Source organism: Thyridium curvatum (genome assembly GCF_004353045.1).
Source record: "Thyridium curvatum strain D216 chromosome Unknown NODE_72_length_212992_cov_80.570197, whole genome shotgun sequence".
Lineage (NCBI taxonomy): Eukaryota > Fungi > Ascomycota > Sordariomycetes > Thyridiales > Thyridiaceae > Thyridium > Thyridium curvatum.
Genome location: NW_022156827.1, coordinates 50,822 through 73,782, shown reverse-complemented (window position 1 = coordinate 73,782; position 22,961 = coordinate 50,822). Strand labels below are relative to the sequence as shown.

Sequence of the window (22,961 nt, the reverse complement as noted above, 5' to 3'; positions counted from 1 at the left end):
ACCTTGCAAATCAACGCCAACATGGAGGAACAGAAGCCCACGCCCGAAAATATGACCATGATGCAGGGGTTCGAGTGGTATGTGCCTGCAGATCAAAAGCATTGGGTGCGGCTGGAGAAACACGTCCCTCAGCTCAAGGCATGGGGCATTGACAATATTTGGGTTCCTCCCGGGTGAGTGAGTCCCAGTTGTTTCAAGTTCAAGAGTTGAGGGGTTTCTTCTCGCACGGCAAAAGAGACTAACACCGGAGTGTTTTGCTCTTAAAGATGCAAGGGTTCCTCCAAGGAGGGCAATGGCTATGACATCTACGATCTGTATGATCTCGGAGAGTTTGACCAGAAAGGCTCTGTTGCCACTAAGTGGGGGAACAAGCAGGAGCTGGACAAGCTCTGCCAGACCGCAAAGGCGACCGGTGTCGGCATCTACTGGGACGCGGTACTCAATCACAAGTTTGCCGCCGACCACAAGGAAAAGTGCCAGGCCATCGAGGTGAATCCGGACAACCGCAACGAGAACGTGAGCGACCAGTACGAGATCGATGCCTGGGTGGGATTCGACTTCCCCGGCCGCGGGGACAAGTACAGCAAGATGAAGTACCACTGGTATCACTTTGGGGGCGTCGACTTCAACGCAGCGAATGGGAAGAGCGCCATCTACAAGATAGTGGGCGAGAAGTCCCAGGGATGGGCCGACGTTCCGGATGTGGATGACGAAAAGGGGAACTAGTGAGCGAGCACCGCTCCTTAACTTCTTCTGCCTGCGTGATGCTAATCCGAATCAGCGACTACCTCATGGGCTCGGACCTGGACTACTCGCATCCAGAGGTGGAAGAAGACGTTCTCGCCTGGGGGAAGTGGCTGGCCGAGACGGTGCCACTGCAAGGTATCCGCTTTGACGCCGTGAAGCACTACAGTGAGGACTTCCTCCGCAAGTTCATCACCCAGTTGGACGAGCAATACGGCCAGGGCTGGTTCTTCGTCGGCGAGTTCTGGAAAGACAGCCTCGATGACATGAGGGAGTACCTCCAGAGGATGGGCAAGAAGTTCTCCCTGTTTGACGCGCCGCTGGTGTACAACTTTAGCGAGATCAGCCAAGGGGATGGTGCGGATATGCGAAAGGTGTTTGACGGAACCTTGGTGCAGGCAGAGCCCATCAACGCTGTTGTATGTGCCTCATCATCTTCCCCTATCACCGGGAAAGCGGTGCTTGGAGACTAATGCTTCTTGATAGACGCTCGTGATGAACCACGACACTCAGCCCTACCAAGCCCTCGAGGCCCCCATCGCAGACTGGTTCAAGCCCCTGGCCTACGCGCTCATCCTCCTCCGCGGCCAGGGCTACCCGTGCGTTTGGTACGGCGACCTCTACGGCATCAAGGGCGAACACCCCTTCCCTCCCTCGTGTGGGGGGATACTCCCGAAGATCATGCTGGCGCGCAAGCTGTACGCCTACGGCGAGCAAAAGGACTATTTTGACTTCGAGACGTGCCTCGGCTGGGTCAAGTACGGCACCTGGGATCGGCCCTCTGGCTGTGCTGTAGTGATCAGCAACGCCGGGCCGGGAGAGAAGAGGATGCACGTGGGTGAGATCCACAAGGGCGAGAAATGGACCGACGTCCTGGGCTGGTCTGATCGTGAGGTCGAGATTGGCGAGGACGGGTACGGAACCTTTGTGTGTGGCCAGTGCAGTGTCAGCATCTTTGTCAACAAGGACGCCGAAGGGAGGGATAAGTTTGCCCAGGAATTGTGAGTTCCTTTGACAACCGCACTCCCCAAGTCGCAGTTCCAGACGCTGACAATCATCTTACAGTAACAGCAACATTTACGAAGAATGAGAAGGGCCGCCAGCGGTTTGGGATATCTCGCTTGAGTCAATGTCGTCCCTTCATAGACAACAACAACTAGATAACTGGAAATAAAAAGAAAAAAAATAAAGCTAGATTTTAGAATCAATACTAATTTGTTCCAATAGTCAAAAAAAATAAAAAATAGATGAATTTCCCAAGTCTAATTACCCATTTGCCCATGACATGATACTTTTGTTGCTCCCGTCCGTTTTGTTTTTCTCAGTGGTCGCTCCTCTCGACAACCTTCCAGACCTGGTCGTTCCTCCGGATCTCGTAGCCCAGGGCCAGGCCCTCGGCGTTCTGGATCGCGTCGCTGCACGGCAGGGCGCCCTTGCCGATCTTGACAGACATCTCCCAGCCCATCTCGGGGCTCCACGCCCACCGCTCGACCGTCACGTCCGGCCCGTCGCGCAGCAGGCCCTGGCACAGCCGCCCGAGCCGGACCACCATGCCGCGCAGGCCCCGGGCGCCGTCCTCGGCCTGCAGGACGACGACCCGGGCCGCCGCGTCGCCGCCCACGGGGCCCGGCTGCTCGTCGCGCCAGACCTCCTCGTAGGCGGTCTCGAGCCCCGTGGCCGGGTTGACCATGCGGCCCGTCTCCAGGGCCCGGCCGTCCGGCCGCGGGAACACGTCGCCCTCGTCGTGGGCCGTCTCGGGGCTCGTGGTGCGCGAGTCCACCCAGTGCCACCAGGTGGTGTGCCTCGCGCCGGCGACGCTAGACCCTTGCAGGGGCACGGAGCTCGAGGCGCCGGCGATGGCCCAGTCCAGGCCGTGCGTCGCGCTGAGGTCTGGAGAGGTCCCGGTTAGTCCAAACACACGTGTTGTTTGTGCAGGGTTCGCATTTTTACCCCGAGGGTTCCCTCCGTCCTGGCTGCTGTGGAGGACGCGGATGTCGACAAAGCGGTTCTCTGGCGAGGTGAGAACGAGAGTGGAGGTGGGCTCCGAGGGTGGGTCCGGCAGCCACCGGATGTGCTCCCGGATGGACACGCTGCCCATGCTTGCAGTCAGCTGTCAGATCTGGTAAGAGAGGTCGAGCCTGCGCCGAGGGGCGGGGGGGATTAGACGATGAGGGTGGCCTTTTCGTCGACGAGATTGCTGCTTCGGTTGAGCTGAACGAACCCCGACCCGAGCTGAGTAGTGCAGAGATGATCTGTTTTTTTCCCCACTTGGCGAGTCTCCCATCAACTTCCTGGTTGGTGGCAGCCAGCTGCCCTGTGGCCAGCCACGTAAGTCAGATGCCTCCAATTGCAGACAGAAGTGTTCGGGATGCTGTGTGACCTGATGGAATTCACGCGGATGGCTTGGAAATTGAGCGTTGCGGCCCAAAGACGCCTTGTCGCACCTCGTGTCGGCATATCTTCGCGTGTCAGGGCGTGTGAGGTTCTGAAAGTAAGTACACTGGGCAATTCAATAGATTCAGACCAAAAACATCCATCTCGAGGTGATCAAGGACTGGAAGGTCGGGCTTGCGAGGAAAATCGATTCTCTCCATGGCTTCCGTCTTGTTTTACTGATGAGGGCTCATGTGCCAATCACGCCTGGATGGACCACTAAACGGAGCTGTTCTTCTTGAGCTCATCGGCTCGGTACAAAGACCGCGATTAGTATCCCCAAAACTTCATCGAATCTCCTTGTTCGTGTATGATATCCAATATTCCTGGCTCACTTCATCATCGATCACTGTTCAACCACGTCTACTGTCGAAGATGCCGAGCTCTAATGGGATCCCTAGTGCGAGTGCAACAACACACTATGGAGCCTGGCCTATCTCCATCTCGGCAGCAGAATGCTTGATTCTACCCAACCCCCCTCGGTCAAGTCGGTATAATATCGCTTTTTTAGATATCTGCTGCATCAAGGCAAACGCACAGAGTTCAGCCGCCGCTTTAGCAAGCTGTCTCCCCGCGACGAATGGGTGGTCGCAGCCGGCTATCTGCATCGGCAGCATGGCTCCGGGCCCCAATGACAGCACCCTGTCACAACACTGCACGTACGTGTCACCGGGCCTCGCCTCAAACCTTTGTCGGATCGCGGAAAGGCAGGGATCGCCTCCTTGAACCAGGTCAATCAGAGTAATTGCCGTGCGGGGTGGTATTATTTCCCCCTGGTTGAAAAGGGTATCAATTTGCCGGCACTGGATTGGGGTAGCAGGACTGGGGTGAAGTCTGGGGTATTGTGTCGGTGGTAGATGCATATAAACAATACACAGGGCATCACTGCATCTACAAATAGATGCCACCCTGTGCACTTTCTTCTGATGATCGTGCCTCTTTTGGGGGGGACCGTAGTTTTGCAGAACTAGTATCTCCAGCAAAAGATTGGTCTAAGCAAGGAAGTCTCTGACTCCCATTGACACACAATGCCGTTGGGAATTATCGACGTGACGCATCATGAGAGGTTGGCGGGGACGGAGATGCTCATCGGCGGCGACCGACCGAGCGTTGTCCAAGATCTCGACCTTGATACCAGCCAGCTCAAAACCGTGATGCATAGGGTACGTTTTGTTCATAGTCTATAGTGGTCTGACTCTGGTTGAAGTATATTGACAGAGAGTATAGGGTGTCGAGACAATCCTGATTCCGCAGCCTTCCGAAGATGATCCTAACGACCCTCTGGTAAGGATTGGTCGAGTCCTTGTCTTCGCTCCATTGTGGCTGACCTATCCGTTACCAGCTCTGGCCAAGATGGAAGAAAGAGACGGCATTCTTCGTCTTGTTCGTCAACACCATCATCTTCGCAACTTTACCTGGTCCGGTAATGGCACCCGCAACATTTGCTCTGGCCGGCATCTTGAACGTCCCCCTGACCAAGATTGCCGTCTTGTCTGGCTATCAGTTGCTCATCGTCGCGGCCCTAGGGTGAGTAGTCAGTCGGTTGGTATGCAGTTTCTATAGTCCTTTTCTCGCTGACACCAAAACGCACACAACCAGCCCGTTCGTCTCGGTGCTAGCGCAGAAATACGGCAAACGTCCGCAGTTCCTCTTCGCCTGCGCCACCGGCACCCTCGGCACCATCATCTGCATGGTCGGGTCGAACCAGACAAAGTACGACACGCTGCTCGCCGGCCGCATCGTGCAGGGCCTGGGGGTCACGGCGTGGGAGAGCCTGTCGCTGGCCGCGCTGGGGGACATCTTCTACCTGCACGAGCGAGGGCTGCGGACCGCCATCCTGGTGGCGACGCTGGCTTGCATGGCCTCTCTGGTGGCCATCATCGGAGCGGTCATGACCGAGCGCGTGGGGTGGCGGTACATGTTCACCGCGTCCCTCCCCTTCGACATCGCCGGCCTGCTGGCGACCATGTTCCTCCTGCCAGAGACCCAATACCTGCGCTCTTCCACCATAGCGCGGCGTGCAGCTAGCCTCGCAGGCGTCTCAAAGGACCAGGAGAAGTCGGTGGAGATGGACGAGGGCCAGCACCAGAATGCAGAGGCCGCGAACCCGCGGGATGCCCCTCCCCGGAAGACGTACCTGCAGAGCCTGGCCCCGTACTCGGGCACGGTCTACACCTCCAAGAACATCCTCCACCTGCTGAGCGAGATCTTCATCCACCTCTCCAACCCGGCCGTCATCTGGATCCTGCTCGTCTCGGGCGTCCTCATCTCCCTCTACGTCGTGACCGCCTACATCACCTCCCAGATCTGGTCCGTGCCGCCCTACAACCTCGGCGTCGCCGCCAACGGCTACTTCTACACGGGCGGCCTGGTCGGCGGCCTCTGCGCCATCATGGCCGGCCCCATGTGCGACTGGTCGGCGCGGCAGCTGGCCAAGCGCAACGGCGGGCTCTTCGAGGCCGAGTTCCGCATCCCCGTCAACATTCTCGGCGTCGTCTTCGCGGCCCTGGGCTGGTTCCTGTTCATGTGGGACGTGGAACACCCGCGCCCGGACGGGTACTACCTCGGGGCGTTCTGCCACGGCGCAATCTGCTTTGCCATCTCGGTCCCGTCGACGTCGGCGGGCCTGTACATTCTGTGAGTTGGCTATCCATGGAACCGAATCGATATTGGTCAGAACCGGTCTACTGACTTCCCGCCCTTAGTGACTCCTTCCCCAAACAGTCGACAGAGGTCTTTGTTCTCCAGATGATGCTCAAGAACTTCCTGTTCTACGGCTTTTCCACCTTCATCAACACCTGGGCTGGACAGAAAGGAGCAGGCACTGTCTTCCGTACCTTCGGCATTGTCTCTCTCTGTCTTCTTGCAACCTGCATTCCTATGTGTAAGTTGCTTATTCCTATTCCCAGAGAGTCCTCTTGAGCTGGTCCTGCAAAAGAGAGGAGAGCGGTCTGCTGAACAGATTTTGCTAACGTGTGTAATGCGTAATCGGTCTGTAGATATCTTTGGCAAGCTCAATCGCAAGCTTATGCACGATGTACACCGTCGATTTTGGATCTTCAAGGCCCTAGCTTGAGCGTTAACCAGGGCCTTGTCACGTCGAAACGAATGGGTAAGGCTGGTTGGGTTGGGTCCCAGAACTACATCCAGTTCAATCAATGTTTTGTGTTTTAATTACGTGCCAGATAACGGTAGTACATTCAAAATGGCAACCACGCCGAAAATGTACAGGCATCGGCAGGCTCCAGACCTAGACCCTTTTTGAAAGGACACGAGAATGGCACGAGTAGTACAAATGTAATTATGTTTGACAATGTTTGTTTTCATTGATGGGATCTGTCCTAAAAGACCCACGCTTGCAAGATGTGAAGAAAGGGGTGATCGCCTCCCATCCTTCGAAGCTCTAACTAGGATAAATACTGATTGACTAATGCGAATGTGGTGCAGAATGTTCTGCCAGCCGTAATATCTCGCCAACTTCCATGCGCCCGATTTTCAACCATCGTCAACTCGTCACTTGATCAACACTGGCCCTAAGAATAGAAAGCCTTAAATCCAAACAGATGCAAGACCAATGACCGCTATACCCATGTACCGAAAACGCCGTGCCTCGAGTGGAATGAAACCGCATGTACACAAATGGTTGGTACTGCCAACAAAGACAAGGAAGAACTCAATGATCAAAGTGGTCATGAGTCGAAGCTGAGCATCTCTAGCCTGGTGGCTATTATGTCCAGGTTGGCAGCGATGCGTTCTACCCGGGCAACGACCAGTGATGCCTCAGCCCCCTTGACAGTCTCTTCAGTGGCGTCAACAAGGTCGTAGCGAGCAAGAAGCTTCTCAGGCTCGAGACCACCGAAGATATCCACATTAGAGAACGCGTCGGTGTTGATCTCTCGGGGCTCCTCAACAGATGCGGCGACACTCTTGGGGGCGTCATGGTACAGAGCGAAAGTCGGGTCGTTCTCGAACTCATCGTCAACGATAGTGGGTGCAACGACTTCGATAGCCTTCTTGTCCTCCACGGGGTGCTCTATGACAGGCATCTCAACCTTCTCCTCCTCGTCGCAACATGAGCCGACGAAGTTGGAGGTCTTTCCAGACAGGACTGAAGTATCAATCGAGATATCGGGCGTCTCCAGAACGGCGTATACCTGAGGCTGGAAAGAGAAAGCCGAGTCGGCGTCCAGGCTAAGCATGGAGAAATCCATGGTCTGCTCTGGAATCATCGCCATACCAATCTGGTGCTGTGTTTGCTGCTGGCCGGCGTAAGGGTTCACATCCTTGGGGATTTGCCTAGACTCTTGCCTCTGCTCAGTCTGAGGGGCAGGCTGGGGGACTGGACCCGCATTCGGCGTCATGCGCTCCAAAAAGTCAGAGAAAGAAGGCGAAGAGAGAAGCATGCGAGTGAGGTCCGACAGGCGCTTGTTCTCCTCCTGGAGAGCACGGTTCTGGGCCCGCAAGTCACCATTCTCAGTGACCTTGCCAGCGATCTCGGCCTCGAGCTGGGAAATGTATTCTGCAGAGACGTTAGTGATGCGTTGACGATATAACAATTCTCGATATCCAACTTACCCTTTCTGCGGGATCGGAAAGCCCGGGCGGAAACCTTGTTCCGCAGCTGGCGGCGCTCTTTGCTGCTCAACTTCTTGCCCTCTTCACTAGCCAGGAGACGCTCGTCCTCATCCATATCCTCCTCTTCCTTCTTAGGGCGAGTGATGTTCAAGGAAGGAGACGTTTGCGATGCATCGGGCGAAGCAGGCTTAGCACGCATAGAATTGAGAAGCTGGGTGATCTTCTGCTCGACAATAGGATCGGACGGCTGCACAGCCTTGCCACGTTGCTGCTGCTTGGGGGCGCTTTGCCTCTGCTGCTGCTGCTGGATGATCTGTTGCTGCTGGCGCTGCTGGGCCTGGGCCTTGGCGAGGGCAGCTTGCTGGTGCATACCAGGCCAGACTCGTCCAGCCTGGGAAGGCATCACAGGCGGGGACGGCAGGCTGTTGTTCTCTTGACCACCGATGACATTGGGGTTGACCGTCTCACCGAAGAAGAAATTGGGGTCGTTGGTGGGCGACTCAAAGTCCATATCCATGTCGGGCGTGCTCAAAGAGTTTTGCGAAGGAGCGGTGTTGAAGTCGAACAGGTCATCGTTGTTGTTCATGGCGAGATAAGTATCGATGTTGAAGTTGCTGTAGCCGGTGATCTGCGCGTTGTTCTGGTTCACAGCGAACGTGTTGGCCAGAGCGCCCGGGACGATGCCAGTCTGTTGCTTGTACTGGTCGTATTGATGGCTCGGCGGGTTGAGGGGCTGGCTTGTTGACAGCAATGAGGCGGAAGTCGTGGCCGTGGTCGTCGGTCGAGTAAAGACTCCCTTATTGGCAGCCGGGGACACAGCCGGTGACTGATAAGAGATGTTGTCGTACTCGGAGAAGTCGATCATCGAGTCGATGGGGTCGATGAGACCGGACTGCGAGCCGGTCTGGTCGTTGGACATTGTGGTGTCGTTTGATTGTATGTTTCTTTAATGCCTCTAATGGGCGAAGACGGCGTCGTTGTCGTCAAATCGACAATGCAAGTGGCGGATATACCAGGTCTAGCGACGACAATTGTAACGAGGCGTTGCGATGAGAATGGGCGGTCTTCTGCTGTTGCGAATGTTTGCAGATGGTGAAAAGAAGAGGGTTGGAAACGGGAGAGAACTGGAACTGGGCTCGTGGAAAGAAACGTGTCAGAGATAATGTGTGAAGGGGATGAATGGCATGGGGGCTCGTATGTCTCGTCCGGTAGAATGAGAAAAGAAGTGGGCAGAGAGATGGTTGTTATTGGGGTGGATGCCTGGAACGCCTGGAATGCCCGGGTGGAAACCGAAGGAGAGGAGAGAGAAGACCCAAGATCGCACGAAAGCGGGTTGGCAGCGTATCCCCGTCTTGGCGCCGCTGGTCTTGGGGCGGTGGTACTGCTGTTAGGGCTACCCAGCCAGACACACCGGGGCCGCCTAACGGGCGTGGACAGCGAGCTGCAGGGGGGAGGCCGCTCGGCAAGGAGACATGGGGGGGAAGTGGGAAAGGACGCGTAAGCTCTTTTTCCCTCATGCTTGTCAGATAAAAGGTACATCACCTCACTGCCCTCCCCCCTTTCTAAGGCTAAGTACCCACGTACACCCACCATCGCTGTGCAAGAGACCTTCCACTTGCGGGTAGACTCCAGATCTGCTTGTACCTCTCGGACTGAAAGAAGAGTGTACCCACCATCAAGTACCTGCCTACATGAAATACGTCGCTCTCGCTCTCGCCTTCGCCTGGCACGGCCTCATAACGCACCGAACAGTCCACAAATCGGAGCCCAATAGTCGCGTCCCCTTTCCCATGCGAGCCATGTCCTTCTTAAACAGCGACAGACCAGATGTGTATGCTTTCACATAACCCACCAACCAGTGCCAACGAATCCATAGCTCTGCTACACCCACTGGGCCAGCCACGGACGGCGCCAGCTCTAGTGATGACAGGCTGCGAACAAACCTGAACCCGTACCCTGGTCTTACACTGCCGCCAGTCGAGATGACGACGCCTACTTCCGCATTGAGACGAGGATTGAAGCCACTGCTGCAGGCTGAGGTTGACCGCCCCAAGACCAAGACCTTCTTTTGTGAAAATCTACGGCACGGTCCCCATCTCTTTATGGCAAAGGCTGATGAAGGCTGATGAAGACTGACGACGGCGACGCGAGGATGCTGATGACGCCTCGGCAATCGAGGGTTGCATGGTTGCCCGTTGAGACCTGAGGGCCGTTTGCAACGCGTACGGTTGAAACGGTGCTACCGGTATGAGCTTGACACAGTGGCATTCGCTCTCGCCAGACAAAACTACAGGAACATACAAGTACAAGTACAAACGCCCATGAATATCTGCTCCGTCAACTGGGTGGTAGGTACTCTGTATGCCGATCTCAAGGGGGGACAATCAGCAGACAGCCCCTCGCAGCACCAAAACTGCAGGCGAGTTTCGCCCGTGTATTTTAGACATAGTACCAGCCCGCAGACCATGCCTCCTCACCAGCAAATGGGAGCCTGTACTCCGTACTGGTTACTTCGTAAGTTGGTGGGCTGGCGGGGCCTCTAATCCAAGACAAGTCGACGTGGTTGCGTGGCTGATTATTCCACTGTGCACTGTGGCCGCAAATTAGTTGGAACGGGGGCCGCGCTAGCTTGGCTGCACTGCCTCACAATACTCCATCAGTCGCCGTTCCTTCCACACTGAGCTGTTGACCTGCTTTGATTGCGCCCAGTCTCGCGCGTGTCCAGCATGATAGGTACCTAAGTTGATTGATGAATAAACTCGGACATAAGCACCATTCGACTATCTCACCCGAGCTGCCAGCACAAGGGATCTGACACTTCAGAATAGGCCAGAGAGGAGATTGCACTCCAGCCTCTCGACTGATTACTCGCCCGGGTTCTGCGCCGACACGAGACCGACCGACGCCTACCTTGCCGTCCGTCGTATCTCTGGACACTGGTTGACTTTGGATAAGTCTATCGAAATGAGAATCTACCTACGGACTATGTAAGGGAAGCCCGGGACCGAGTAGGACTGGACTTGTACCTACATGTTCGGGGTCGGCGTCAGTGACGTCCGAGGCGCCGATGGAGCAATGATCCTGATCACCAAATCACTCCGGATCCGCTCCAAATTCCCAGGCCCAAGGGGATCTCCCCACTGTGAACGAGGTGGCGTTGACCTAGTGGCCAGTCCAAACCGTTTCTGGGCCAGCGGATTTGCAAAAATAGATCAAGCTTTTGCCCTTGATCTGGTGGGTACGGTATCCAAAAAGTGGTTCAGAAACTGGTATCGTTTCATGCTTCATGCCTTTGCACGCCAGGAAAGTTGCAGGTCTTCTCTCCTGTCAAGCCTGTGTGGTCGCCGTCATCCCTCCCAGGGGTCCTTTTGTATGTCATTGTAGACAATACGTACAATCACCGCATCGAGTTCCATTTTTCTGCAACGCAACTGCCGAGATCTCTCCACTGACGTGACGGTCGGCCTGGCCCACGGACTGTTGGAAGATACATGCTTCACGAGACATGCTCCAGCACTAGGTATGTCATGTCGCCACAATTGGCCCAATCAGAGGACATCAGTCTGGCAACTCGAAACACGTCGCGAGCCACTCGAAGCGTTGGCCTGCCATCACAAACTAATTCATTCTCATCGTGTATGACTCTCTCTCGGTCTCGTAGAAAGAATGAAAATAATTGCATTCTCTGTCTATTAGGCATTAGTCCTTTATGCTTGTAAAAGTGTGTATGTACTCTCTGTGTCTGAATGACAGGGCTTAGCATGAGCATGGCAAAGCATGGCATAGGTGGCATCGACTCAAAACATTCGAGACGGCCTCCCAAGTGCATCAAACACATCAACATCATCGCCCATGGCTAAAGCGATTCAGCATTACTAATTGTCGGCCGGTGCTGACTGCCGGAGCACCGGGGCTGCGCACCATGCTGCCTTGCCGCTGCATCGGGCCTCCCGCATTAGCGATGCCGGACTCTTGTCACGGGCGAACAACGGCCGCATCCGTATTGGCCAGCCTCATCACAACCTCATCCAAGCCACAGACTCACCGACAATTCACCCTTAGATATGTGACTCATTGTCCATTATGTCTTCATTGCGGCTCCAAACCCAGAGGCAGATGTGCGCTTGATGTGGATGTCTGACTGAAGACTATATGAAGGACCAGTTCCCCCTCTATTAGGTGCAAAGATGGATCAAGCTGCCTCAATACATACAACAGCTTGTTTACAACCCCTTCATCATCAATTAAATGATTGACTTCGTTGTCACAAGTATAATACCCAAAGATCATCAATCAGAAGAACATCCAAGAATGGGGTCCAGGGAGTACTCTTCGCAAGACCAATACCCACCCACCACCACCTCTGGTTACCAGTTTGAGGAGTACGACTACCAGGATGGAGGCCAGCAACAGACCGCCAACACAACATACTACCAGAATACGAGCATGTCTAGCCAAGGTTCGCTACCATAGGCGGCGAACTATGGACAGCAGGTCGGAAACGACCAGCTGTTTGGAGTAGGCACTCACAGCTCAAGTCAAGAATTTAATCCGACAACTCAGCAGCAATATACCGGACCTTTTCCAACATCTCATCCAGCGGCGTATCAGCCGTACGAATACAGCACCAGCAACACGGTTCTCGCGGATACTTCTCCGAAACACTTCTGCTCTGATCCCGAGTGCGGAAAAGCGTTCGGTACCCCCTCAGAGCTCAAGTAAGTCAATCTGGCTCAAGCTAGGTCTCTAGCCATTTCTGTACCGGTACCTAAACAAACCATTGAGCAGGAAACATGAAGACACGCATAAAAAGCCACACAAGTGTCACTATTACCCGGAGTGTCCAACGAAGAAGGCAACAAAGCGTGATCTTAACCGACACTATTGGACTTCACACAAGGACTATGCCAACAAGAAAGAAATTCCCTCGGAAGAAGACTATTGTCCTGAGTGTGGCGATCTCTTTACCAGGAAGGATAACATGAAACGCCATCGTGCGAAGAAACACGGCAAGTAACCCAACTCGCACGCTCTCAGGGGTTACTTCCTTCCCCAGTGTATTTCATCCAACCTTTGGAATCTTCGTCAATTCTTCATATTTGTGGTCTTGTGTGACTTTCATCCTTGCTGCTGTTCTACCCTTGTTTTGTCATCTACTATCGGAAATGAAGAGGTGTCGATAGCGCCGGAAACAATTGGAGGATTTTAACCCCATGTCTCTATCATTCTCATTAAGCCTGTTGCGTCCATAAATTTGGTTATCTCTCTGTTGTTTGAACGATATCGAGTAGTCATAGTTCTATATATCAACATCTGCCGCAAGCCTCAACATGGTTTCGGAGCTGCAATACCCTTCTTGTTTTCGAGCGACCGCTCGCAATCTAACGTCTCGTCCTGATTGGTTTTCGGCTGCGTGCGAACCTATATATTACATGCACTACCTCCAGGGAAGGTGCCGACTCGCTCCGGGAAAAAATGTTTGCAATTTAGCCAGAAGTACTGGAGAAGGCCGCAGTAGACAGTCCTTCCGAATCAGACACCACTCCTCCCATCTCTCATAGATTTATTCTCAGGCTAGATGTCAGACTTCAATGTATAAGGTTATGGCTCCGTATAGTTTCCAGGACTTTTGTACCCCATTCTATATCTGGAGGGATAGAGCCAGAGACACCAGCAATATGAACCATCGGAATGGGGACCGGTACGCCTGGAACTCTTAAACGCTCGTCAAGTTTTTGTTCCTGTGGCCAGGCTGCAGTCAACACTCCTCACAAACCCGACCCGCTGGCAACAATCTCCATCAAAGAGGTTCTCAGTGATGCTCTAGAGTCGACAGAGCCGACGCCAACAAGGGCATACTCTGATTTCCCGTGGTATACAGTATTTCTCGTCCAGGTCCCCTGTATTGTGACTACACTTGGGCTGCTTGGCGTCTATTGTAAAGGCTTTGCGTGGAGTCCTACGCCTGACCAAGTCACCCTGTTGCTTGTGGGTGCCAAGCTGTATGAATTCTCGGTGATCGGGTCTCTTTCATCGATTTTGTTTCACCGCATTCGATCCACGTTACAGAGTTCGCATGGGGTTCCTCTGGGATTTCTAGCGTCGCCCTTTCAGTTGAACACGCCGCTCTATCCGTTTAGTCGACAATTCTGGGCTGCGGCCACAGGATCGTGCAAAGGGAGCCAAGGAGACCATACAACACTGGTATATGTCGTCTCCTCCATCGTTGTGGCCATCCTCGCCGGCCCAAGTGCGAGCACCATCATGCTGCCCAAAGTTGATTGGTGGCCGATCAAGGACAATGTGATACCTTCGGAACTTCGTTCTCATCCTCTTTTCATCAACGCCACTTTCGAGGCTCTATATCCTAAGCTTGTCGACGCGTCGGCAAGCCTCGACTTTTGCAATGCAGCTGCATCTCGTACAGAGAATATTACTGCAGCTTTGATAGCTTTGTGCCCCTTTGGAGGATTGCCAGATATTCTGGACAGCTTCCAAGAGCTGTTGAATATTGACTCGGATCGAGGATTTGCCACAAACATCACCGTCACAGCACCGCATCATGTCAGAGATGTCTCGGTGGGCTGGAAGCTCGGACAGGGCCAGCACGGCGAGAGCGCTGTGGCCTACGCAACTACAGCCTCCGACTTTGTCGTCAAGGAGCTCCGGGAACAGGGAAGAGGTATCAAGCCACATGTCCAAGTGCGCATGAAGACGCAAGCGGTGTCCACTTCCTACCGCATGACCGAGGCGCCTGATGGAGATCACGGAACCCAGACGGTCTTGACAACCTCTGGCAGGCCATGGCGGCAGCCGGCAGTTGCTGTCCAATGTGCCCCGGTGCGGGAGGACGCGGGCCGCAAAGTGGTGCAGTTCGGAGCTGGACCGTACAAAGCAGCGTTGGACTTGACTGCAGACGTGGAAAGGCTGACACAGGCCCACCAGGATGGTGAGGATTTACATTTCATTGACTTGACTTCCTCGGCCCTTGGACCAGTTTCGGCATCCGTGCTACACAGGACAGGAAACTCGCAGAGGCTTTGCATAGCCATTGCGAGATGGGTCGACTCCGACGTTTCGAGCTTTGTTTCTTCCGGTGACCCTCCTTCGACAATGGTACCTGTCCAGCCAGGAGCGTCGCCGGAAGGGCTCTTCCTTGACAAAAATGAAGTTCTCCAGATGTCCACCGATTGGACTCGGCTGTTGAGGAATCCGGTGTTCACCCCGACGTCAGACCTACAGAGGAACCGGACTACGACAGCTTTCGACGAGTTTTATAAGATCTGCTCAAAGAGTGTGGATAGTTCTTCGAGGTGCCTGGCCATTGGAATGTCCCTATATCTCACAGATGCTCTGGCACGCTTACAGTATTCTTGGGATACATTCCGATGTGATCTCGATCCCTTGGCGCTTTCTGGCGGTCAAAAGACTTCCTGCATGCAACATCGAGCTTCTACTGAGGAAGTGCCCGTCACTGTTCATCTGGGCATGGAAGAGTTCCTACGCGTGACGGGTGTGTCGTCGTCCTACTTCCAGAGGAAATCCGCATATGGCCTGCAAGGCTTCTCCGTCTCCATGGCATTTGCTCTGCTCATCTTCCACGTCGTCGTGATACTGGCGCACTGGATGGAGCACTTTGTCCGCAAAAGGACCTACAGGACGCGTGGCTGGGCCGACGTGGGCGAGCTGGTGGCATTGGCGATGCGTGCAGATCATTTCGACGTCTTGGCGCCTGGGCAGTCCATGCTTGCCGATGGCGAGACTTGGAGGCTCCGGACGTTTGTGCGGGAGAAGAAAAGCACGGGGAGTGCAGATATCATGCTCAAACCCAAGACGACAAGGCTTAGATCTGCGGCACCGAACAAGATACCTCCAGTATCTATATGGCGAGAGTCAACAATTTGCTCGGAGCGCAAGGCTTCTTCGTGTGAATCCCTTGCTGAGGCAAAACATAAGGAAATGGACATTTGCTAGCGGTCAATAGAAGCTCTGCATCGAGTTTTAGAAGATGTCTCACTCGTAATGCTTGGAGTCCAAAGTGTACTATTTGGCTTGACCGTACAAGACTTTCTTCATCACTTGAACAACCAAGAATGAAGTTACGTTGGCCCAGCTACCCTGAGTGCACGTCAAGTTCAGCGGGACTCATGCCAAGAAATTCGGGGCGGAGATCCGGCGCCTGCCTGTAAAGTCCGTTCCGTCAGCACCAGTGCTGCTTGACACCAGACTTTGGCTGATGCGAGCTTAGCATGATGCTTCCGACCATCAATATGTTGATATACCAGACCAAATAATACTCAATTTTCGTGCATCTCTGATCTATTATCATGTCCCATTCCATCGAACCTGTCCCAGCCGTCGGCATATTGGGTGAAGGAGATCCGGGCACTAGCATCCCGTTGTCAACGGTCGCCGCCGATACTAGTGCCGCCCGCAGAAATGCACCCAGCGGCACCAGTACCTCTCACGAAGACGTAGTAGGAGGAGATGCAGACGACCGAGGCGGGTCGAAGAGGGCCATATCACACGGCCGCGAGGGTCATGACCCCCCCGCGAGCGACCCCTCGCGCAGAGAGCCGGCTGAGCCAGATGTGGAAGTGCCTCCCAAGAAACGGTCGCGCACCAACATCGCCATATCGATGACGATCCTGTGCCTGTCAGTGGTGCTATCAGCGCTCGACCTGACCATCGTGACGACGGCCATGCCCGCCATTGTCGCTTCCTTCGGCTCCGTCTCGGGCTACACCTGGATCGGCGGCTCGTTCGTGCTCGCCCAGACGGCCACCACGCCCGTCTGGGGCTCCCTGTCCGATATCTGGGGCCGCAAGATCATCAAGCTCGTCGCCCTGGCCGCCTTCCTCGTGGGCAGCCTGGTCTGTGCTGTCGTCAAAGACTTGGAGTCGTTCATTGCCGGCCGCGCCATCCAAGGCCTCGGGGCCGCTGGCATGGGCTCGATGGTGAACATTATCATCAGCGACATGTTCTCCTTGCGAGATCGCGGTGCATATTTTGCTATCACCTCTGTGGTCTGGGCTGTCATCAGTGCCATCGGGCCCTTACTCGGTGGGGTCTTCACCACGTTGATCAGCTGGCGGTGGTGTTTCTGGATCAACCGTGAGCTCTAGCACGTTCTTTACTGCACGATCATTCTCTAACACTTTTCTGGCACAGTTCCTGTTGGTGCAGTTGTGTTCTTTATGGATTTATTCTATCTGGATATCCCCAACCCTCATACGCCGGTCAAGGCCGGGCTCAAGGCCGTCGACTGGACGGGAGGCTCACTGGTCATTGGTGGTACGCTTATGGCGCTCTTCGGCCTCGAGTTCGGCGGAGTCAGCCATCCATGGTCCTCGCCAACCGTAGTCTGTCTCCTCGTCTTCGGCCCAATTGTCATTGGGATCTTCTTCTTCAACGAGTGGAGGTGGGCTTCCAACCCAATCATCCCTCTTCGGCTTTTCAGGAGCGCCTCGTCCTTTGCCGCTTTTGGCATCAGCTTCTGCAACTCGTACGTATTCTTCGGTGCGGCCTACTACCTGCCGCTGTACACGCAGGCGGTGCTGGGAGTGAGCGCTCTCACTTCCGGTCTCTACCTCCTCCCGCTTATTGTCTCATGTTCTTTGCTGGCGGCGTTCTCTGGCGTTTACATACAGAAGACGGGCAAGTATCTGCCTGTGCTGTACTTTGGCCAGCTCCTCACCACTCTTGGTGTCGGGCTATTTATTGACCTCGAGTATGGAGAGAGTCCTGCGAAGCTTTTCGTCTTCCAGCTACTTCTAGGTGGCGGTGTTGGCATGAACCTCGAGGCACCCCTAGTCGCGGCCCAGGCCGCCCTGACGGCTCTGGACAACGCTGCAGTCATTGCGACGATGAATTTCGTCCGGTCTCTATCTATAGCCATCTCCATTGTGGTCGGCGGGGTTGTCTTCCAGAACCGAATGAATGCAGAGAATCCGAACCTGACGGCCAAGATTGGCTCAGAGGAAGCAAGCAAGTTCAGCGGCAGCGGAGCAGCTGCCAATGTCGACCTCATTGGCATGTTGCCTCGCGACCATCAAAGCCTTGTCCGGCAAACATATTTCAATGGGCTGAGGACAGCATGGATCATGGTGAGTTTCTTGTCGTCTGCTGGGTCTATTCCAAGTCTATTACTGTTTATTTGAACGCTCACAGTTCTTCAACAGTACGTGGCCTTCGCCGGTGTTGCTACGTTTTGCAACTTCTTCGTCCGGGCACACGTGCTGAGCCGAGACCATGAGGAAGCCGTGTTTGGGGCTGATCGAAATAAAGCTGTGCCTGAGCCAGTGAACGTCTCAAACACTCAGTTTGATGATGGCGGCAGTGTGGCTCAGGATGCCAGAAAGCGTCATGCACGCGTCGCTGCAGCCACATCATCGTGATACTCCATGGCCACTGTCACCCAGGCCACATTCAGTTATCCAAACCCTGGCAGTGCTCCGAGGTGATCGATGTAATCTCTGTGTATTTTGGCGGCAGAGTCCAAATCAAGTCAAACCTGTCATCGGGATACTGCCCGGCATTCTCGGCTCCCAACTCCTCAGCAAGGTCGGTGAGCATGTTGTGCTCCCAGCTGACAGTTGGCGTTAGCCCAAACTCATTTTTGGGGAGGGGAGAGAAAGAGTCGGCACTCACCAGATGAGAATATTGCCCTCCCCTTTGTATTTCTTGACCACTTTCTTGACACACTTGGGGTCATCTCTGTCGCAGGAGATATCCACAGTAAGGCCAAGGTCCGCTGCGACGGGCTGAACAGTGTCCAGCGGTCGCTGTCGCTTTCCATCTGCATCACGTATGTGCTCAGTCTTGGGGGCACCTAGCTGGGGGAAGAGGTAATACGCACTGGACTTTGGTGTCTGGGCCATGATGTGGCCGATGTTGTACTGTGAGCCGGGGCCGAAAACAGATCTCAAGCACTGGGCGCGCTGCTCGCCCTGGGCACTGAGGCCGTTACCATCGTCAGGCTTCTCGCCGTGACGGATGAAGTAGACGGTCGGGGACGAAGCCGCCAACGAAAACAGGAAAAAGCTGAGAGCACCCTTCATATTGTAGGCAGAGTATGTAGACAAAGAGCAGGCTTTCCAATGGATCTCACACGAGAAATGTTAGGATATGGTTTTCAGCTTCTCAGACTCTTGGTAGTGTAAGGAAGGTTGCACAAACGGGCTTGGCACAGCCTTTTTATCTAGTTACCTGGGGTGGTCCAGGGGTCCACTGTCACCCGGAGGAACAGAAGGCTCAGCGTATGTAACGTGCCCCCAACAGGGCATGGGCATGCCGGCTAGGGGTAGCTGGAGGGGGCGGGTGAGCCAATCAAGCCCCCAAGTCTAGCACGTTACCCTTCCATGTGCCGCCGCTAAACCCATTGATTTGCTCGCCGATCATTCAGCTGCCCACGCGACAGCAGCCCTAATTTCAAAGTTTCAAAGCCAGTCCTTCGAGAAACCTTCTATCCCCCGTGGAGACGGAAAGACATGGCATGGGGGGATTGGGGGGGGTTTTACGTCACAGACATGACATGCATGGAAGAGCAATGAAGAATGAAGACGCATTGGGTTGTCTCTTCTTCGTGCTGCATGCTCTATCCTCTCTCTGACCCGTTGCGACCGCACTACTGCACGAGGACTGCAGCAGAAGACAAGGCAAGGGAAAGCTTAGCTGTTCTCCTGTCCTCTTGATTTGACACATGGACCTCGGGGGGATGATTCGATTCGGGTTTCATTCCAGTCTCTTATTCCATAACCATTCGGGATTTCCCTGTGACGCTGGGAGCAGAGACAAAAAGAGCCAGTTTGCGAGAAAAGAAGGGATGGGAAGAGGGGGGTCTATACCAGCAGCCAAGTGGCCCTCCAAGGCCAAAAGGGGCAGGCACGAAGGTGCGCTGGTGAAACTCAGAACATTGAGAGACTAACTGCTCCAGTGAGTTGCGCTCGACAAAGCAGGCGAAGTATGCTGAAGGGAAGGCGCGGAACCGACTTGTGCCACTTTGCATTAGCACCGAGACCACAGCATGCATTGCGTCAGCTGCGTGTTCCAATATGATCTCTCTTGTACGAGTTGACCACTCCGAGAACACCCTAGATCAATGTCTCCTTGTACGGAGCTACAGCAATCGGTCCCATCAGGCCGTAGTCTTGCGCAGTTGGGACCTAATTGAGAGCCGTTGCCGACGACCTGAGCTGGCTCCAGATCGGACGCCGTGTGTTGATCAGCGTTGTTGCGATCACCGCCCGCACCTCATTCTCGCCCTCCTTGAGGCGCGGGCCAATACCGGCCCTGGCTTGCGACGGGTCCAGCGGTGGAAGCTGCTGGCTGTTCACCGACACTTTGAGGGCGTGGAAGATGCGGCCAAAATCATCCATGGCACCGTCCACGTCGTCGCTATTGACAGGAGGTCATTTGAACTTGGGCGCTGTAACAGCCACGGCGGCTGACATTTTATCGTGTCTAACCGCTCGAGTTGGGCACTCTTTGACCTCGGGCAAGTTGTTCACGAGAATCAGAAGTCCTCCCATAGGTGTGCGATTGTCAGCAAAAACAAGAGACGGTGGGCAACGCATGAAGCTTCAAGCTAAACTTGGGGTGCTTATGCCCTCAGGTTGGGAGGATGTCTAGCTGAGTTGCCCAGTTCAGCAGATCCTATTGACCGACTTGATCAGCAGCATGTAAGTATCGGGATAGTGGAACGCGGGATAGTCGACCGATGATATGCAGCCGATCGGTGTCATGAGAAGCCTTATCTATGTATGCGCTCAGGAAATGTAGAGAAACCAAGTCGAGCTGGCAGATCAGCTCAACCACCGTTACGCCTTCTGCCGCCACGTTTGCTTCTTTCGATGTGACCCTGCAGGACCTTCTTTGTCTGTACCAAACTCCGCTTCTGCTTGTGCTTCGCCTTGCTCATCGTCATAAGCATGTTCTTCTTGCGTGCTTTCTCCTTGTTAGTCGTCGACTTGCCCTCCGCCTCCTTCTTCGACCGCTTGATAGCTTGCGTCGACTTGTGCTCCTCACGATCCGGCTTGCCCTCCTTCGCCAGCGCGATACGCTCCTCCTTGGTCGTCTTGCGCAGTTTGGCCGGAAGCTCGATCTGCTCCGCAGTGAGAGCGTCGTCAGCATGACGAGCCTGGAGCTCCTTGGCCCGCTTGCTCTTGTTACCGAGAGCCTTGTCGATGTTGGCCTGCATCCGTAGCTCTTGGAGTTTAGCCAAATCCGCAGGTGTCAAGATGGAAGTTTGTGCCAATTTGGCAAGTCTCAACGCCTCCAGCTCATCGTTCTCCTTATCCCCTTCCACCAACTCCGGTACTTCATCATCCTCGTCCTTCTTCTGGCGCTTGGCGATGGGTTCATCGTCCTCGGAGTCACTGACGTTGATCCAGCCGCCCGAATCGCTACTGTCGATAGACTCGACTTCCCAATCCTCAGAGTTGTAGCCATCCTCGTCCTCTTCGTCTTTCTCAGCAGGTCCCTCCAAACCTTGCTCGACCCGCTTCCGCTTCTTTTCCTCCTCCTTCCATTTGGCCAAGAGTTCGATGCCTTCGATGCCGCCTTCATCTTCCTCGCCAAACTTTCGCTGCTTCATATCGCCGCTCTTCAACCCCATGGTTGCGTCTCTTCCTCTGTCCTTTCTCCTCAGGAGCTCTGCACCGACCTCCCGGTAGAGTGAGAGAAGACCTTTTGCTGCCATCATGACGCCCTTATCTTTACTCTTCCGGTATTGAACCAGATCTTGCAGCAGCGTCTCGTTCATCGCCAGCGGTTGACGAACACATATCTCGCGGATCGCATTGAGGCCGGCGGAAGCCACTTCGGACGCCGATGCTTCTGAGACGAACTCGTTCGCAATCTTGAGAACAAGGGGTTCGATGGCATCCGGAGGTACCATGTTATGCGTTCCCTGCGCAAGAGATGCCAAGAATGAAGTGACCGACTGTTGGCGAGGGGTCAAGTGCTTGGTGAACCACGAGTATAGCGAGATGACTGTAAGTTTGTGCAATCCAACGAGTCGTGTGACCAGCTGCAGCACCAGAAGCTTATTCTCAAGAGCCATCTTGGACTTGGAGTTCTGGAGATGCTTTGAGAAGAGTGTTTCGGCGAAGCCCTGCGGGTCATGCAGGAGGTGCAACGCTGAGAAGTTGAGAGGATGCGGCTGATTCTTCTTCCTTTCCGCTCTCTTCACCTTGTCCAAGGCTCGATCGTAAGCCTTTGCTTTCTTCTTGGTCTTCTTGTTGATGATTTGTTGATGTTGAACCTTTTTCAGGTCGACTGCCTCTTCGTCACTGCTATCATCTTGCTGCTCTTCTCGCTCCTTGTCGCCTCCAAGAAAGAAGCGGACTCCGCCCACGACCACCTTCTCATTATCTGCAAGACAAGCCTCCTTCATGATATCCACGGGTCTTGCATCGGTCCAGATTTGCCGCTTCCAAAGTTCGCGCGTCAATTTCACAGCCCAGATAGCCTTGGGCGACGTCCGGTCAGAGGTAACAAGGTTGTATAAGACGGTCTGAATCGTGCGATTGAGGCGGTGATTGGTGGACTTGCTGTTGGAATTCCGCATGTCGCTCAGGATCTTGGAGAAAAGAAGTGCACGTAGAGACTTGCTCGGTGTAGAGACGAGGATAGGGAAGAGGGTAGTGAGGAGCATAGTCGAGTCGATAACCTCTTTGCGGCGCAACAGGACCAAGCTCCCCACAAGCTTGTCTCGCAGCTCCGGATCGATTAGAGCATGGTGTTCCGTTATTATTGCCTTCAGATCTCCCGGAAAATCGTGCATGGCATCGGGGTAGCAGTCGGCAATGTGTGCAAGAAGATCGATTAGGTCGCGGAAGGACTGGCTCTGCTCGGGCGATGCCGTGGCGGGCGACAGCAAGAAAATCTCTCGCTGCGAGACATATTGCTCGTACTGCTTTTGAAACTCATCCTCGTAAGACCTGAAAGCCACAGTCGGTTAGCGCGAAGGAAGGATAATGTTGGGGGAGCACTTGTGTGCAATCATGGTGGGAGACATACTTTGGATCCCGGCGGATCTTGTACTGCAAACTCGCGCTGATTGAGGTCAGTAAACAATTCCAGATATTTTGAAGCCCGCTGTAGGTACACGTACAAGTCTGCATCAATCTTCTCGAGAGCTGCCACCTTCCTTTTACCCATCGTGTGTATGTACGAGGATACGGAACGTGTAGGTTGCTTGACAAACA

General features: G+C 54.4%; 9 protein-coding genes across 9 annotated transcripts; 5 read left to right on the top strand and 4 right to left on the bottom strand.

Moving 5' to 3' along the window:
- Positions 1–21: 21 nt before the first annotated feature.
- On the top strand, positions 22–1,834 carry E0L32_009671 (uncharacterized protein; the record flags this gene model as incomplete). Its single annotated transcript, XM_031144660.1, has 5 exons — positions 22–173; positions 267–725; positions 782–1,163; positions 1,231–1,745; positions 1,810–1,834. 5 exons carry the CDS (start codon positions 22–24, stop codon positions 1,832–1,834), a joined length of 1,533 nt encoding a protein of 510 aa, XP_030990564.1.
- Positions 1,835–2,065: 231 nt separating this feature from the next.
- Positions 2,066–2,842, bottom strand: E0L32_009670 (uncharacterized protein; the record flags this gene model as incomplete). Its single annotated transcript, XM_031144659.1, has 1 exon — positions 2,066–2,842. The coding sequence occupies one exon, from the start codon at positions 2,840–2,842 to the stop codon at positions 2,066–2,068; it is 777 nt and encodes a 258-aa protein (XP_030990563.1).
- A 1,363-nt stretch (positions 2,843–4,205) lies between these two features.
- E0L32_009669 (uncharacterized protein) lies at positions 4,206–6,253 on the top strand (the record flags this gene model as incomplete). The annotated part of the gene is made up of 6 exons (XM_031144658.1): positions 4,206–4,340; positions 4,405–4,461; positions 4,520–4,704; positions 4,777–5,814; positions 5,883–6,061; positions 6,177–6,253. The coding sequence occupies 6 exons, from the start codon at positions 4,206–4,208 to the stop codon at positions 6,251–6,253; spliced, it is 1,671 nt and encodes a 556-aa protein (XP_030990562.1).
- Positions 6,254–6,866: 613 nt separating this feature from the next.
- Positions 6,867–8,671, bottom strand: E0L32_009668 (uncharacterized protein; the record flags this gene model as incomplete). Its single annotated transcript, XM_031144657.1, has 2 exons — positions 6,867–7,696; positions 7,753–8,671. 2 exons carry the CDS (start codon positions 8,669–8,671, stop codon positions 6,867–6,869), a joined length of 1,749 nt encoding a protein of 582 aa, XP_030990561.1.
- A 772-nt stretch (positions 8,672–9,443) lies between these two features.
- E0L32_009667 (uncharacterized protein) lies at positions 9,444–9,878 on the top strand (the record flags this gene model as incomplete). The annotated part of the gene is made up of 2 exons (XM_031144656.1): positions 9,444–9,583; positions 9,629–9,878. 2 exons carry the CDS (start codon positions 9,444–9,446, stop codon positions 9,876–9,878), a joined length of 390 nt encoding a protein of 129 aa, XP_030990560.1.
- A 4,138-nt stretch (positions 9,879–14,016) lies between these two features.
- On the top strand, positions 14,017–15,726 carry E0L32_009666 (uncharacterized protein; the record flags this gene model as incomplete). The annotated part of the gene is made up of 1 exon (XM_031144655.1): positions 14,017–15,726. One exon carries the CDS (start codon positions 14,017–14,019, stop codon positions 15,724–15,726), a length of 1,710 nt encoding a protein of 569 aa, XP_030990559.1.
- A 353-nt stretch (positions 15,727–16,079) lies between these two features.
- On the top strand, positions 16,080–18,149 carry E0L32_009665 (uncharacterized protein; the record flags this gene model as incomplete). The annotated part of the gene is made up of 3 exons (XM_031144654.1): positions 16,080–16,866; positions 16,924–17,858; positions 17,934–18,149. The coding sequence occupies 3 exons, from the start codon at positions 16,080–16,082 to the stop codon at positions 18,147–18,149; spliced, it is 1,938 nt and encodes a 645-aa protein (XP_030990558.1).
- A 31-nt stretch (positions 18,150–18,180) lies between these two features.
- E0L32_009664 (uncharacterized protein) lies at positions 18,181–18,812 on the bottom strand (the record flags this gene model as incomplete). Its single annotated transcript, XM_031144653.1, has 2 exons — positions 18,181–18,340; positions 18,403–18,812. 2 exons carry the CDS (start codon positions 18,810–18,812, stop codon positions 18,181–18,183), a joined length of 570 nt encoding a protein of 189 aa, XP_030990557.1.
- A 1,748-nt stretch (positions 18,813–20,560) lies between these two features.
- On the bottom strand, positions 20,561–22,914 carry E0L32_009663 (uncharacterized protein; the record flags this gene model as incomplete). Its single annotated transcript, XM_031144652.1, has 3 exons — positions 20,561–22,694; positions 22,774–22,809; positions 22,868–22,914. The coding sequence occupies 3 exons, from the start codon at positions 22,912–22,914 to the stop codon at positions 20,561–20,563; spliced, it is 2,217 nt and encodes a 738-aa protein (XP_030990556.1).
- Between the last annotated feature and the right edge of the window lie 47 nt (positions 22,915–22,961).